Source organism: Oryza sativa, chromosome 6 (genome assembly GCF_034140825.1).
Source record: "Oryza sativa Japonica Group chromosome 6, ASM3414082v1".
Lineage (NCBI taxonomy): Eukaryota > Viridiplantae > Streptophyta > Magnoliopsida > Poales > Poaceae > Oryza > Oryza sativa.
In genome coordinates, this window is record NC_089040.1 from 22,463,064 (window position 1) to 22,479,363 (window position 16,300).

General features: G+C 41.9%; 1 protein-coding gene across 1 annotated transcript; it reads right to left on the minus strand.

The window, feature by feature from the left end:
• Positions 1 to 2,489: 2,489 nt before the first annotated feature.
• On the minus strand, positions 2,490 to 12,763 carry LOC4341311 (protein SHORT ROOT IN SALT MEDIUM 1). Its single transcript, XM_015787757.3, has 22 exons — positions 12,560 to 12,763; positions 12,261 to 12,422; positions 12,030 to 12,161; positions 11,164 to 11,439; positions 10,915 to 10,976; positions 9,922 to 10,647; positions 9,774 to 9,819; positions 9,156 to 9,248; positions 8,982 to 9,037; positions 8,755 to 8,863; positions 8,117 to 8,331; positions 7,957 to 8,020; positions 7,120 to 7,293; positions 7,003 to 7,033; positions 5,983 to 6,920; positions 5,801 to 5,875; positions 5,548 to 5,622; positions 4,510 to 5,013; positions 3,606 to 3,887; positions 3,451 to 3,492; positions 3,288 to 3,350; positions 2,490 to 2,891 (listed from the first exon to the last, which is right to left on the minus strand). The coding sequence occupies exons 2-22, from the start codon at positions 12,333 to 12,335 to the stop codon at positions 2,802 to 2,804; spliced, it is 4,128 nt and encodes a 1,375-aa protein (XP_015643243.1). The 5' UTR covers positions 12,336 to 12,422; positions 12,560 to 12,763; the 3' UTR covers positions 2,490 to 2,801.
• Positions 12,764 to 16,300: the final 3,537 nt, after the last annotated feature.

Here is a 16,300-nt window from a genome sequence, read left to right on the forward strand (position 1 = left end):
CCTAAATCATATATCATAATATCTTAAATGATGAAACAAATATAATCATAGAAATAACAACATAAAACTACAGCTAACTTTGGTCAAAACGATGATTTAATATCATGAAAATTATATAATTAGATCGCCATTTTTTTCATTTAGCTATAAATAATTCAATACGGAGGAAAGTTATAAGTTTCAATAATTTTTAATGGATCAAATAGTGCTAAAACTAATATTGTAAATGAAAAAAAGGTTGAAATTAGCTAGAAATTTTAAAAACTTATTTTTGGCCATAGATCAAGATCCGATCCATTAATTCTGAACGGGTAGCCATTTCATTTATATATATTAGAATTTTCCTGTTATATGCATATTCATATGGTCTCGATATTACTTGAGTGGTTCATGAGCATGGTTGAGCTGGACCATAAAGGAATAATGTCAAACAGGCACAGTTCATCGTCTTCCCTAGCCGAAGGTGAGAAATAGAATAGAAGGAAAGATTGGCCTAGTGCTCCCACGACCAAACAACGGTCAGAAAGGTGGTAGGATGTGTTCAGGATGTGACTCGTCCATAGACAGTGGAGGTTGGCAATGAAGCAAATCAGAACCGTAGAAAGCATTCAACATCAACGTGGTACCGGAAGAGAGAGAAACGGCAACGGCGAGTTCTGGTGGTGAACACAGTCGGGTGAGTGCATCAAACGTGTTCCCAAATGAGGGGGTTCCGTTTTCCTTAAACGCACAGGAGGAACATAAGACAGAGAAAAAATGATTAACATTGTTTCATCATATTCCCTAGCTAAAATGAGAAACAGAATTGAAGGGAAGATAGGCATCAGTACTCCGGTGACCAAAAGGTGGTGAGAAGTGGCCAACGTGTCCTTCGATGTGACTTGTTCATAGATGGTGATGGATGGCAATAGAGAAAACTAAAACAACAGGAACACAACCAACAACAACATGGTCCCTATAGAGAGAGAAGCGACAACGGTGAGCTCTTGTGGTGAAACGACTGGATCAGTGCGTAAAAACATGTCCTATGATGAGTGATGGAGTTCTTTTCTACCTTCAGTTGGAAATTTAGAAGAAGAATCGAGGCTTAGATTGTTGTTCTTCTTTTACCGTTTTGTTAAACTTTTATTTGGTATCCCCATGTAATGGGTGGAGTCTTATGTACTCTTGATTGTGGTTTGGACTGTGTACACCTTCTACGGTGTAGAGGCCGGGTTAATATAATCCATTATCTAAAAAAAATGATAAGGTGTTCCTTTTTCTTTGAACACGCCGGAGGAAGTTGTCTATAGATGATGGTGGTTGGCAATAAAGAAAACTAAAACAATAGGAACACGACCAACAACTCCCGATAGAGAGATAAACGACAACGGCGAGCTCTTGTGGTGAAACGACTACATGAGTGCGTGAAAACATGTTCCAAGATAAGAGTGTTCCATTTTTCCTTGAACGCGCCGGAGGAAGTTGTCCATAAATGTGATGGTTGGCAATAAAGAAAACTAAAACATCAGAAATAGGACCAACAACGACATGGTCCCGATAGAGAGAGAAATGGCAACAGCGAGCTCTTGTGGTGAAACGATGAAAAAAAATTGAAAATATACCTCCTTTTGAAATATATTGCGTTTATATACATGCATGGAGAAGAATTGCAAAAATATACCTCTCCCGCAGAACGGGGACGTGGGACCGCTCGCTCCCGTGGAATGAGGACGCGGGACCCTCGCTCCCTCGCGGGACGCTCCCGCACCCGCGCGCAACAGCCCGGCACCCGGCGCGGTCACGCAGGCCTGCCCTGCGGCATCGACCAGATACGGTTGCAAGCGTGTGTGTATGCATGCTTGGGTGCATGTGCAGCGGGCTGCTCGGTCACGCGCGGCCGGCCTGAGTGACCGCGCGGTGCCGCGCAGCTGGTCCGCGGGACCGACGCAGTGGTTGCGTCTGACTGCGGGAGCGAGCCGGTGCCGCATGGATGGGCTGCAGGACCACCAGTCCCACGGAATGGTAGTGCGGGACCGTCTCGGTCCCACGTAACCACACTGCGGGAGAGGTATATTTATACAAATTTTTGTCACATAGGTATATAAACGCAACATAATAAAAAAAGAGGTATATTTTTAAATTTACCTCGTGAAACGACTGAATGAGTACGTGAAAACACGTTCATCCTCTTACAAAGCTGAAGTGCTTCGGGAGGATGCGCCCGGGAGGGAAGGAGGAGAGTGACGTTGGGAGCAGAATTTATTTTTTAAGTAGGTAAAGAGGTACAGATGATGATTACCGCTGATTCCTTCATTTCCAAGATGTTAGACAAATCTGAATCGGACTCGGAAAAGAAACACATCCACTCTATAAAAAAATGGCTACCATGTGCAAACACATGCATCAGGTTTATAAAGATCTAGATAAAGATTCTAACTCTAGCATATCTGATGCCATGATGCATGGTTTGAGCTTGGGAAACGCAATGTAAAGATAATACAAGGTCATGGCACCCGCAAGCATACATCTTATATATAATAAGTGTACAACATTCTTTCTTGGGTGAATGCTTATATCAAAAGAAAATTTTCCAAGTACACATACAATGATACAAAACGACAGCTTTGTTTGCCATGTTTATGGTGAAGACATCCATAAAAGAAAAAAAAACATGAAATCTAGCTACTCCTTGTCATGGTAAGGAGAACACATCGTAAAGTAACTCAAATCGACATCGCCGTAGCTGGCCTCTTCAAAGAAGGTTATTCGTTTAATTTGCGGCCCATCTCAACATACTCCTTAGCCAAGGTCGGACCTGATCAGAGGTCAACTTTCTTCGCAAGCTTTGTATAGATGATGCGATTATCCCTTGCAGAATTGCTCTCAACAAGGGCGATTTGAACCAAATCCTGCAGAGAACAAACAACATTTCAGCGTTAGACACCAAAGCAGGCATCAAAATTGATCAAATCAATGACAGCAAAGCGGGGATTGATGTAAACACGAAGAAACTTTTACAACGCAAGTGCACGCGCACCTACATGCTGAGACGCCATTTGGATATTTTATTGATTAGTTTCATTAAATCCACAATAAAATATATCCTGACAGTGCATTTATGATATTTTATTTATTAGTTTCATTAAATTCACAATAAAATATTGTTGACAGTGCATTTATTTGTTATTTTAGATGTTGCTGTATTTTTCTATAAAATAGATCAAAGTCGGAGAAATTTGACTAAAGACAAAACTAAAATGACTGATAATATGGAATGGAGGCAGTAATAGGTTCAAGTATCTGACCTTCACATCCCTGTTAGATAAGAACTTCCCCAAATTATGAAGAATGCACCTTAAATCATCCACCTGCCGTTATAAGATTAGAATAATGTGACTTTGAGCACCTAATAAAGGAATTCTTTCCAAAAAAACCAATAGTATAATTTAGGTAAGGTCTATATCCTACCTTCAAATAACCGGCTCTGTTTTGGTCGAAGTATCTAAAAGCCTAAAAGGCAGGCAAAAGATCAGACGTCAGCAGATAAAGCAGAGTGCATGTAACATAATTTTAAGTTGAGTTATGGCCATTCTTAATCTCTTGGATACAGCAGCAAAAGTTACCTGCAGCAGCTCTTTATCAACGACCTCATCTTTTGTTGAATCACCTTTTTGTGATCTAGTTGTCTTTACCTCCTTACCAACTGCCTTGTCACCTTTCTCCGATACAGATTGTTTGCCCTCCACTGAAGCAGATTTTTCAACTACAGACTGTTTGTCCTCTCCTGAAGCAGCTTTTTCAAGCATATTAGCATTGTTTTCTGACTCACGCTCCTCTGTGTTCTTGTTTCCATCCTCTTCAGTAGTTACTTCCTGCTTGGCCTTATCATTCAAATTATCTTCATTCTGCAGCATAGTAAAATGAAGTGCCAGATAGTAGACACAGAATAAGCATAGTTAGTTCAAAGGCCCACAGCTTTTACATAAAAGACCAGATAGTAGACACAGAATAAGCATAGTTAGTTCCAAGGCCCACAGCTTTTACATAAAAGACAAACTTAGCATAAATGAGCAACCGCTTCAGATGTGCAAACATAAAACATATGGTAGAAACTTAGCACATCATAAATTAGTCTCAAAAGGTGAACTCAGGCACCGGATAAGACTGAATGTATGCAACAGCCCAGGATAAGATTGACAAGATCAGTAATTGCCTGTTTGCAACTAAACATTAAAGCCCAGAACTTGATTCCATTGGAACCAATAAGGTATGCTCCAATTGTAGAATTATATACTCCACGTTTCGACAATAAATAATTGAGAAACCAGATGAAAGCATGCATTAATCTCCCATGAGACGGGAGATGAACTTAAACACCGTATCAACAAGCATATATAGTTCTATACAGTTATGAAGCAGCCAGCTATTCATTAATAAAGAAAGTGCTTAGAAAGTAAACAAGCCCACTGGTATGCCGTATGACAAATATGAATATATGTAGGATGCAAAATTTGCAGAAGACAATACCTGTTCTACCAGTTCCTCAGCAGCAGCTTCATCCATCTCCTCATCATCTTCATATAATTCTACCTCTTCAGGATCTTCTTCATAATCAGGCTCTTCATCCTCCATTTTCTCATCAGCTACAGGCTCAACATGGACAGCTGCTGAATTATCCGTGTTCATGTTTTCCTCACCCTCTTTTATAAGTTCTTTAGGGGGCGCTGTCGAGTGATCTGCACTCATCTTCTCCTTGCCCTCTTTAACCAGTTCATCCTGGGCAGCTGCTGAGTGACCCGCATTCATCTTTGTCTCATCATCTTTATTGGGTTGGCCAGCTGAATGAGCTGTACCCTTACCCGCTTTTATCATTTCAACACTTTCCCCTTGATTACTCGGGCCACTTTCACTTAAAGTTTCATCATTTGTCTTGGGCCGCTTCTCTGATGTTTTCTTGTCTTCCTTCTTTAGATCCTCTTCTCTTTGGCGTTTACGCTGATTCCTCTTGATAACATAGCGCTTATATAATTTCTGTGGAACGTGTAAAAGATCAAAGAAGAGTCATTTTCTTCAGAATGCTCCAAAACCAGGAATGATTGAGGACAATCAAATTGAGCAGCAAATATAAGCTATTAATGAAGAACACAAACATAATATATAGCTGCTAAGCAGACCACGCCTCCTCAGGTTGCAACATCCATGACAGAATTTGGACCATTACCATGTAATATAATTGCTACGTAGAAGTATTACGGACGAGTATGATTCGCAGTACTCACTCAGCGTGCACCATTTTTTCTTTTTAATGATACTCAGATACCAAATTTTAGATTTGAACAGTATACAGAAAGTAATACTTATTCTGAATCAATTACAAAAAAAAGGAAATACCAGTTCTGAAATTACATAAGCATACCAAACTAACCTGTACAGTTTAACAGAAGAGACGTTACAAGATAATCAATACATGAGAAACAAAAAAGAGAAAAATGAATTTAATCGAACAAATAAATTGCCAATCGTGTGCTTAAGGTACAACGTCAGGCAGAGCTCAAAGGAGTTTACCTCAAGAAAAGATAATATAACACAACCCATCTTGTGTTGAAGCATTTCACTGAAAGACTCGGCAAACAAAGAAAGCTGAAAGAGACACAGAATTGCACATCAGAGTGAAACCACATTAGCATAATCTCAACAGTAAGAAATTTATTCGAAGTATGATATGATCCTAAATAAGGAAGTAGTTAAAAAATTATGAAGCACAGTGACAAAATAAGTGAATTACTAGCTAATAAAGAAAGCAGAGTAGAATACTGACCTCAAATACTGACTCCTCCAGATCGTTGGCCGTATAGTCAAGGAGGCCATCCAATGAAAGGGATGTTGATCGGACCTACAAAACAGAATTGGTTCAATAAATCTCTAAGCAACTTCTAATAACATGTACAAGCTAACAAGGAATAAAAAAAAACCAAGGAAATTAAAGCATATTAGGCATACTTTAGAGTCTTTACTCCTTTTGGCCTGAAGAATGAATCCTGGATGTTTGGGAGGCTCATCAGATTTCTTTTTTTCTTTAGTATCAGTGAGTGACTTTTGCTTTGAATCCGTCTTCTGATCTCTACTCTTTTTCTCTTTATCATCCTTTGCCTTATCATTTTTCCCATCTTGCTTTATATCCTTTTGTTTTAGAACTTCCTGCTGCTTAATCTTATCCCCATTGGACTTCTGGTCAACAGGCAACGACTGCCCCTTTTCCTCCTGTTCCTGTTCTTTATTCTGTTTTGAGACATCTTCAGCTGGAGCTTTTGAAGCTTCTTCAAGTTTAGCCTCTGAAATCACAGCACCACTCAAGACTTCATTATTCTTCTCTGGCTGAACCTCCACTGCTTGCTTACTTGTTTCAGCAGGGGCAGTCGAATCACGAGCTGACCCAGAAGGCTTTTTCTTAATAATCCTTCTAATTACTTTCTTCTTTCCAGGTTTCTTGCCCTCAGCCTCTTTTCCAGCATCCTCACTTTTTTGCTGGACTTGCTCTTCCACAGCTACACTTGCAGTTTCTGGTACAATGTTCTTGTCCTCCTGAGATGATTTACCAGCTGAAGTTTCACCAGTTGGTTTTTTTCGAACTACTTTCACAACCTTTTTTATCACTTTCTTTTTCGTGGGCTTTTTATCCTCAGTTGCATGGTCAACAGAAGCTTCACCTGAAGTGTTCCCTTCAACACCCCCACCCTTCTTCTCAATGTGTTCCTCGACTTTATCAATATTTTTTTCCTCAACTTTACCAAGATTTTGTCCATCATGCTCGGCAGGTTTCTCCTTTCCATCTTTACCCAGCAGATCCATATCATTATCAACTTTCATATTTTCAGCAGCATTGTGGCCAGCATCCTCCTTTTGATCAACATCAGTACTTTTACCCTGGCCTAGTTCTCCTGAAATTGTCAACAATTCGGTTCATTTATTTGGTTAGTAGGCATTGATACAAGCTATGTAATTATAAGTGAATATTCAAACCTTGCTTCTGTTTGCTTGCATCAGTTGGGCTCTAAATACAAGGAAAAGAAATTAAGAATTGTTAGTAGTGCTTCAAAAGGAAACAAGTATGCTCTGTAATCATAACAGCAAACTAACCTTCTCCTTCTTCATAATCAGCTGCTCCTTTTCTGTCCTTGATTTCCTATATGCAGTCCAATTTTTCTTCCATAAATCCACTGAAGGTAAGCATTCTGACAGGTTTGGCACAAAAACTACAGTGATTTCTTTGTGACTGAAGAGTCCATCTTTGCCAACCCTGTTGTAATGGATCTGTAGTAATATGTTTGCATTAGTAACTGTGACTCCAGCAGTAATACTTAACCAGTTATCTAGAGTGAAGTTAGTAGACTTAATTATTGGGACAGATGATCTAATCGCATTTCTGGAAGCAACTTATATCAGACATAAACAGTGTTTAATATCACAGCTGTAACTGGCCACATATCACTCACTGTGGAGAATATGGCTAGTTTTGCTAGAATTTAGCTCAAGTCAAACCTTCTATGATGCTGATATTGTCAAGATGAAAATTATACAAAGAAAAAAACACCTCGGTAATTAAAAGAAGATTGGGGTTATTAATCAAAAGAAGAAAGTGCGACGGTTCAAAACAAGAACTCCAGAGAACCAAGGTGACCCCACCTTTTTTTGAACTAGCAAAACAGTAATATTTTCTTAACCCTCGATAAGTATTAGAGAATTAGGTCATGTTCACAAAAAAATCATTTGAATAAGAAATTAAAGCCGGATGGCTACCTGGTTAGACCACAACTGCAAAAATAGAAATAAATATCCTCCTATCCAGCAGAACATCCAATTTAGACCATTTTGGGTAATATGAGGATCTAACAAAAGGATGTCATTTTCCTTTAAAAGAACATAAAATAACAAATATTTCTTTGTAGAAAGCTCTGGGTATAATTGCATAGGTACCTCAAGAAAACGGTTCCACTGGGTACAATTAGAGAGATCAACTTGAACCAGTTCCTTAACATGTCTGTCCATGAAGAATTGTGACTTTCAGTATAATGGCAATATGCAATACATCCATGATCCATTATGCATTATTAAATACACAGTTCTAGTGGTGTACCTGATAGCAGTCTGAATCAAGCAAGAAGGGTCAACTACAGGGTCTCCACCGTCTATTGCTGCATTCCAAGGGCCCCCAATTGCAAAAAGTGAACGATCCCTCTTGAATACAGCAAATTTCAAGATATTGTTCAGATGCACCACTCGTTCATCTGTACTTCTCAATGACGTTATGTCAGCAAAGGCACTGTTGCTCATGCCGCTCATCAAAAGCACCTGCACAAGCCATGACCATGAAATAAAAGGGCATCAAAACTTTAGCAGCACTCTTTCAAATCAGGTCTACTGAAGCATGGCATCTGTACCACTACCAGGTCAACTTCATGGTTCTTAACATCAACAAAAATTACACATGAAAAGTATGAACCAGGAAACACAGCACGGCGACACTTAATGCATTTAGATAAGGTAAGGTGGATCAGCAGTATTAGTTATACACTTCATGTCATTGCATGCAACAAAAAATTGGTCTGCAAGTTTTTACTATTACAATGCCATCTGCAATATGTTTCCAACATATGTTAAAGCACAACAGCAGGATGAGAACCCAAAATCAACAAAATCTCTAATTAGACACTGATCAAAACAACTCAATATAACTCATAATTTCAAATAATTACAAAGGTAAAGACAAAAAACCTTTGCATTCCAAATGATTTCGGAAATCTTGGTGCTTGATGTTTTCCCAGAGGTAATCACTGATCCTTCATCAGTACTATCATCAACTTCATGGATGCCATGCTCCAAACTGTTTTACGGCAGCAGCAGCAACATAGAAGACCATTACTAGGAAGTATAAGCACAGCAACCAATAGAACATGTAATGAAGAACTATATCTAGTTACATCTTTCCAATAAAAATATACCTCACAGGTGTGTGCAGCGAAAGATTTAGGCTTTCTTTAGTCCAATTGAAGACAATCTACAAAGCAGTAAGTCACAAATAAGCCCAAAGAACAAAAAAGGGAAATAATAGTCCAGAATGACATGGGGTTCAACATTCAGATTTTGAGTTTTCAATCAGCAACAGAATGCACAACCTTAGAAAAATCTGGAGCAATTGATAGCCTAGGATATCTTTTTGTCAAAGATAAATAGTCCCTCTCATTATCCACCAAGCGAAATGGCAAAACCTGTACGGAACCCAATCAGCAATAAGACAACCAGCATAATAAGCAACAAAATAAAATATTGCATAACTGTACATACAAAAATAAAGGATGTGATGATGCAATTTGCGAATAAATAGGAAATGGAGAAAGGAAGACGCCATTCACAAATTCTTGATCATATCCTCTGCAGTATGATTAAGTTGTGAATGATCTTCAGATTTGAAGGAGGCATCTAATGATTTTCCACATCACAAGAATATGGCATCAGAGATTTTTCGGGTACCATAAAACAAATCAACTACTGGACAAGGAAGGATAGGGGAAAAGATGGATAAAATAACTGGAAGTCTGAATCCCCGTATTTATCAGAGAAGGGAAGTTTCAAATATGGGTGTGTAACTTGACAAAGATACAACAGAGAAATGGCTTCAGAAGGACAAGAATCAAGGGGGCTTGAAGACCAGAGCACATCAAGGAGGCCAGTGGAGAACCAACATTATCAATTGACTTCTGCAAGAACACTGACAAACGCAACTACTCATTTACCTTGCAAATATATTCTCTCTTTATTTCTTTAACAGGTGAACGATGCCTTCAGGAGAACAAACGAAAGCGTTAGTTTAAAAAGCTGCACGAAAGACGAAGCAGCAACCTATTGCATCCACAAAGCTACAGAGAAAACATGGAGGTCCACCTATGCACAGCATCACGCCGAGGTGAAGGTCGCCGCAAAGGCTTCTCAGCTCTAACAGAAGAAGAACGCCGCCGATCACCAGGAGTTCTAGGTGGAGTGTGCTCCCTCCTTGAATCAGCAGGGTGCTTCCTATCCCGTTCCCTCTCCTTCATGCGACGTTCACGAAGACGTTCTCTTTCACGTTCAAGTTCCCTTTCTCTTTCACGTTCTCTTAGTCTTTCACGGTCCCTTTCCCTTTCACGCTCTCTTTCACGATCTCGTAGGTCTCGCAGCTCTCGTTCCCGTTCACGGTCACGTTCCTTTTCTCTTTCCAGTAATAGGTCCCTTCGACGTTCTTCATCTCTTAGATCCAGTTCACGACGATAACCAACCCGATCAACAGCACGTTCATCAACCATGGAGATGCCTGGATGTACACGGGATAAAATGCTATCTCGGTAATCAGAATCCGAAGAAGGATGGAGAAGACCTTTCCCTGAGGCATAGTCCCGTCCAGGGGGCAGACCCATCCCATAACCGCTGCTTGATGACCCTTGCCCATAGGAGAGGCTATCAATGTTTGTCCTAGGAGCTCCTCCCAACAACGAAGCTGACTGTTGTCCTCCATATGGGGCGGTCCCAAGAATGGACAAGTTGCGATGATCAGCTTCAACTCTTCCATATGCACCAATATCCTGCGATCCTTGATGGATTGGAGCAGACCTTCCTGCAAAGTAATCGGCTTGTCTGCCAGAAATGCATACTTACTCAGTGCATGTGCTATGTTTTGTTGCAGTCATAAAGACAAAGGATCACTAGTGATTTACGTTTCCAAGGATATCACTGAGTTATATCATAATAACAAACAAGAACATGATCCTAGGGCAGAAATATTTGGAACAAGCACATGTTCATTCATTCAATGCGCTATTTAAACTGAGTAATTAAGGTATGATAATATGAATCAGAAACCTGCTGCACTCATTTATATGGCCTGACTAAGAGCCGACATACCTTATATCAGATCCAGACTGCAGTTGGGGTTTCAGCAGCTGTGGATGGCGCATTGATGAACCCTGAAAAAAAAACAGCAGGATTAAGTTTATGAAAAGCCAGAGAAGGGAAACGAGCAGAACAAAGTTTTGTGAGGGAAAAAATAAATCTACCTGCTCCATATTTGAATGCATTGTTAAAGTCAAAAAGGAAAGGATTACTGAGAAGACAAACAAAAGAGATAGGGCGCGGGAAGGGTGCGGGGGTGACCTGATGGCCTCCAGAAACATGCTCGGGATATCTTCTATCCAAATCAGTAAGCCCATCTCTCCTGCCAAGATTAGCTGAGTGATCACCATACATTCTTCTCTCTAATGTATAATCACTACCATACTGGTCTAGCTTTTGTCCATAACCACGCACAGCCATATAGTCATCATTTGGTCTTGCTATGCTGGACCCTACAGATCCAGACGAGAACTTGGATGGCTCAGGCAAATTAGGAATACTAGAAGAAGCCGGACCTTTGCCACCAAGTCCACCAACCTGTTGAAAGGGTAAATTGAAAGTTCATTTGAGACACTATGCAACAAGACAACTAAAAGAAAAATGAGAAGGCAGTTTCAACCATCAGAGAAATCGAATGGTAAAGCTAAAAACAGATAGGCAGTAGAGAAGGGCATTGCAATGCACAATGAGGGAACTTGGCAAAAAAAACTAAACCAAAGGGAATGAGTAGTTTGCCAATAAAACCAGTTTCTTTTTCCATATATGCCAAGACACCAAGTCAGTTAATACAACCAATTGACATAAACGATCATATGCTCGAGATTTACTAATTTTACTTTCAAACAGTGCCACTTGTTTTATAAAGTGTAGAGCATGGTTCCCATTTTGAACGAATTGTTCCATAAGGTATCATCAACTCCTGGATTTTGTGGGAAATTGTTGCTTCAAACTAACAGAACTGGCAAATTTTTTTTATGGTCAAAGTGAAAGCAGTAATCAATAGGGTCAAGTATTTGCAAACGCAGGGAGTATTAACAAGCGACAAATGACAGTTGGTGGCTGAATAAATTACATGGAGCCAAAATCTAAAAGATAGAAATTTTTCCTGTTATATACTAGCTAACAACCTGCTGTGTGCCGTACACTGAAGCGTAAGGCCCTCCATACTGCCCAGCTGCACCCTGCCCGACACGGGCGCCAAATCGACTACCATCAGCACCACCCGTTGCTGCCGAGGACGAAAATCCACTGCTGCCAGGCTGCATGAGTCCAATCAAAACAACATATGCATATATGAGAACCGGATTAGGTACCGAAGCAAAAAAAACACTAGATAAGCAGGCATTTCAGGGACTCACGATTTGGCCATAGGATTGCTGCCCTCCGTAACTTTGCTGCTGCCCATAGGGATTGGACCCTTTCGGCGGAAACATGGCGGACGCCCCGCCCGCCTAGGGTTTGGCCGACCCCCCCCAAATAAAAAAAAAATCCGCGACCACCCGCCTCCCTTCGAGATAAACCTAGAGAGGGAGACCGCATTAGGGAGGACACGCGAGGAACCTCGGATCAATCCATCCCATCCATGGACGCGGGCAGGAGAGCTCCCACCCCGACGCGTTTGAGGAAAAGCGAGAACCAAGTCGACGCTAGGGTTTACCTGTGTGGTGGGGAGGGGGCGGACGAAGCGACGGCGATGCGCGCGGTGAGAACCTGCGTCCCGCGGCTCCAGAGGAGGACGGGCGGTGACTCCGCCGGTGGGATAGCGGCGGCGGCGGCGGCGGCGGCGAGGAAGGGTTAGCGAGAGAGAGAGCGAGGAGGGGGTCTAAGCCTAGGAGGCTGTCCTTTTTCCTTTTTATTTTGTACTTTTTTTCCCCTCTCTCTTGAGCAAATGGAGTGGGAATTCCGAAAAGACCTCTGCGATTAACTTAATTTACAATTTGATCCTTGTTTCAATTCTTTCGTATCAAATCCCGGAATTCGAGGTAGTACGGGGTGGTTTTTTGGATATTTCCACGGATGTAATAAACGCTGCGAGTCTGCGTCGACGTGGGCCGTCGCTCGTGCTCCGTTGGATGAGCAGGATCTACACCAGCAGCCGTCCATTGGTACTGATATATGTGGGCCACCTAATTCGGCCCAGCTCAGAAGGTAATGATGGGCCAATCTCATTCAGCCGGCTTCGTTCGAGTTTCATTGGGTCGCAGAAAAGCTCTGCTTTGCAAATCAGTAAGGGTCTGTTTGGAACAGGGGTGGAGCTGGACCTCAGCCAAATAGTTTCAGCTCAACCAAAACTGGAAGTGGAGTTGGATAAAGCTCTCTCACAAAATGTACTAGAGTTGTGTAGCTGGGTTTAGTCAGCTCCACAACTCCACTCCAGACTTAACTCTTGGAGCTAAATTTAGGAGTTGGAGGTGTACCAAACATGCCCTAAATTTCACGAATCATAATATTTGGGGTTTTGCGTTATATGTGTTGGAGCTAAATTTAGAAGTTGGAGCTAAATTTTGTTGCATGGTTTTGTCTAATCTTTTTTTAACGAACCTGGTTTTGTGTAATCTAGCTCTCGTGGGAGATGGAATTCTTACAAACACAGTAGTACTAACATTTTAGACATTGTGCGTAATGCAAATGTAATTATGCAAATGCGTTTTGTTTGATCTGTTTATAGATCAAACCACTTGTAGGTGTGTTTTAAAGTGTCGATGGACAAGGGATGAATCTGAGTTTATGATAACTTTTCAAAGGGACAAACAAATAAACTAAATATTAGTATAATTTTCAAAAGCAGATTTTTAAAAGTTATTTAGGAAATGTAGTTTGGAAGCGTGACTACAATAATACATATGGTGTCATCGTTTCGCCTACAACAAGTTGTAACTTTTGTAAGAAAAATATTTTTTAGCACAAAAGGCAATGGTAGAAAGTAATCTTCGATAAAAGAAAATATCAAAATAAAATCTAAAATTAAGTTTAAAAATTAAATTTTAGTTACAGCTAAGTTAAAAAGAAAATGATAAACTATCGAGTCCTAATGTCTCGACCATTTACTATGTTTACTCTATCTTGCATATGAGTGAGATACTAACAACAACTAAAACGAAAAGTCTACATCACCCGCGAAGTTATTAATCTTCCCTTAAATCACTTTAAATTATTAAAACCGCGTATGATGCAACTTAAGTTTCTAACATCGGACCACATGTGGCTTCAAGAGCTTAATTTATCACCAGCAGAGGATGTTGATATATAGTATATAAAAGACAACTTAATTAAACAGATCCTACACATCCTATTCCCTGTAAGTAAAGGATGGCACGTTGTCGACGGGGGATACCCGTAGACCGGATATAGAGGGTATTGGGGTACGCTGGTACGAGGATCTACGTAATATGACATCAAGCAGACAGAAAACAAAGATTATACTGGTTCAGGCCCCTTGATAGGTAATAGCCCTAATCCAGTTGATATGGGATTATAGGATGGAAACCACAGATTACAAAGGGAAAAGCGGAACCCGATGATACCGATGAGGTCGTAATCGAACAGGTTCGACTAGATCTCCCGGCGACTTGGCTCCTGTAGGCTCCAACTCCGTAGGCTGTGGTGGATGTGTTGGCTATGAGATTCGATGCCTTAGGTCCTCCCGGGGGGTCCCTTTTATATCGCAAGTCAACTGGTCTCCAAGTAGGACTCGGAGACATCGGACCCGGCACGATACAATGACGACCCAGTTCTGTCCGAGTATGACTCCTTCCATCTGTGAACTCCATGATGAATTTCCTTAACGTATGCCGAAAACGTTCGTATACGCATATGTATACCATATCGATATGTGACGTATATCAAAGGGTAGAGGGTATATCTTACCCGTAACCTTGACCGTAGCCCCCGACTTCTGCTTAAATGAACTCGTGTAACCGATCGTGATTTCTGATGTCGAGGTTGTTGTCGTTCTCGGTGTGAGGACCGAGAGATAAGGAGTGATCGACAACGCCCAATGAAGCTCAACGGTCATGAGTGAATTTAAATTGAAGTTCGTAAAACTACCGCGCATAACGGACCCAGAAATTTCCGGCGGCAATCTCTCTCCTTTCCTTGGAATTCGCACCGTCGGAAGTGCGACTATTTAAGGGAGTTTTAGGGATCCAATTTGAAGTCCGCCGGTTGTGAAAAAACTCTCCAGCCTCCAAGCGTTCCTCATCTTCTCCGCTTCCGCAAAAACCCTAGCTAGCTCATCTTGGTCCTTTCTCCAGCGATCCCCGGCGGCAATGGACCTCGACAAGTCTACCTCAACCAGCGCGTCGCTGAAGAAGCTGCAAGAGGATGGCGCCCTTCCCGGTCGCGGGACCATGGAGAGAGAAGCAGGAGGTACTGAACCCCAGCCTGTCCTGGGTCGCATGGTTGCGATTGAGGACTATATTCTCTGTGGTTTTCTTCATCCGCCTTCTGAATTTCTTCTCTTGGTCTTTAGATTTCTACGGCCTTTCCTTGCTCCATTTGAACCCCAATTCCATCGCCTTCCTTAGTATCTTTTCACATCTTTGTGAGGCCTACATTGGGATAGAGCCGTTTCATGATCTCTTCCGCTTTTACCATCAGTTGCGCTGGATGGAACCTAAAAAAGTGTCCGGGTGTGTCGGTTTCCGACTTCGGGATGGCCTGAAGTCGCGATACATCCCCTTCCGGTGCCCCTCATCTCGCAGCAAATGGCGGGGGAGGTGGTTCTATCTTCAGATAGAAGATTCGGATCCAGTCTTCATTATTCCTACGGAGCAACCAGACAAGATTTCATCTTGGACTGCCAAACCCGCCTTGACCCCGTCCCTCCAATCTTTCATCGATATCATTGATGACCTCCGAGTACGGGGGTTGTCGGGGTATGAAGTCGCTGCCGACTTCATTGGTAGGCGGATCCAGCCGCTCCAGGCTCGAGCCCACCCAGCCTTTGACTATTCTAGGCCAGAGAACGCGACCCGGGTTTCTCCTCGGGGTATTTTTCTCGTAGTTAAATTGACTCTCTTATGTGCGTGTTCCTCCTGACTTACCGGATTCTGGTCTCGATCTACAGGCTTGAACAGTGCAATCGTGGAGCACCGCGTCATCCAATTGATGGTCAGCGACCCGACAACGGCGAGCGACGTCCCCGTCCCCCTTTGCGAGAGAGGGGCAGCCAAACGCAAAGCTGCCATCAATGTAAGTGTACTCAGCGGCCCTTTTGCATTTTTCTTCCTGGATCGCCTTGTGACTTTATGAAGCGTAGGCTCTCCCTCTGACTGATATCATCGGGCCGCTCGTGGACCATCAGGTGGCGGCGTCGCTGAAGGAGAAAGTAGCCAAGGAGGCGTTTGACACTGCTGCCGCTGCTGCCACAACGAGTGGCGGCAACGTTCCGAAAAAG

Excerpts from the sequence above, each read along its gene's own strand:
- LOC4341311 (XM_015787757.3), bottom strand. The coding sequence starts at position 12,335 with ATGTTTCCGCCGAAAGGGTCCAATCCCTATGGGCAGCAGCAAAGTTAC. Across the intron at positions 8,021-8,116 it reads TTGATTCAGACTGCTATCAG|ACATGTTAAGGAACTGGTTC; the intron begins GTACACCACTAG and ends CTTCATGGACAG. Across the intron at positions 6,921-7,002 it reads TGCAAGCAAACAGAAGCAAG|GAGAACTAGGCCAGGGTAAA; the intron begins GTTTGAATATTC and ends TGACAATTTCAG.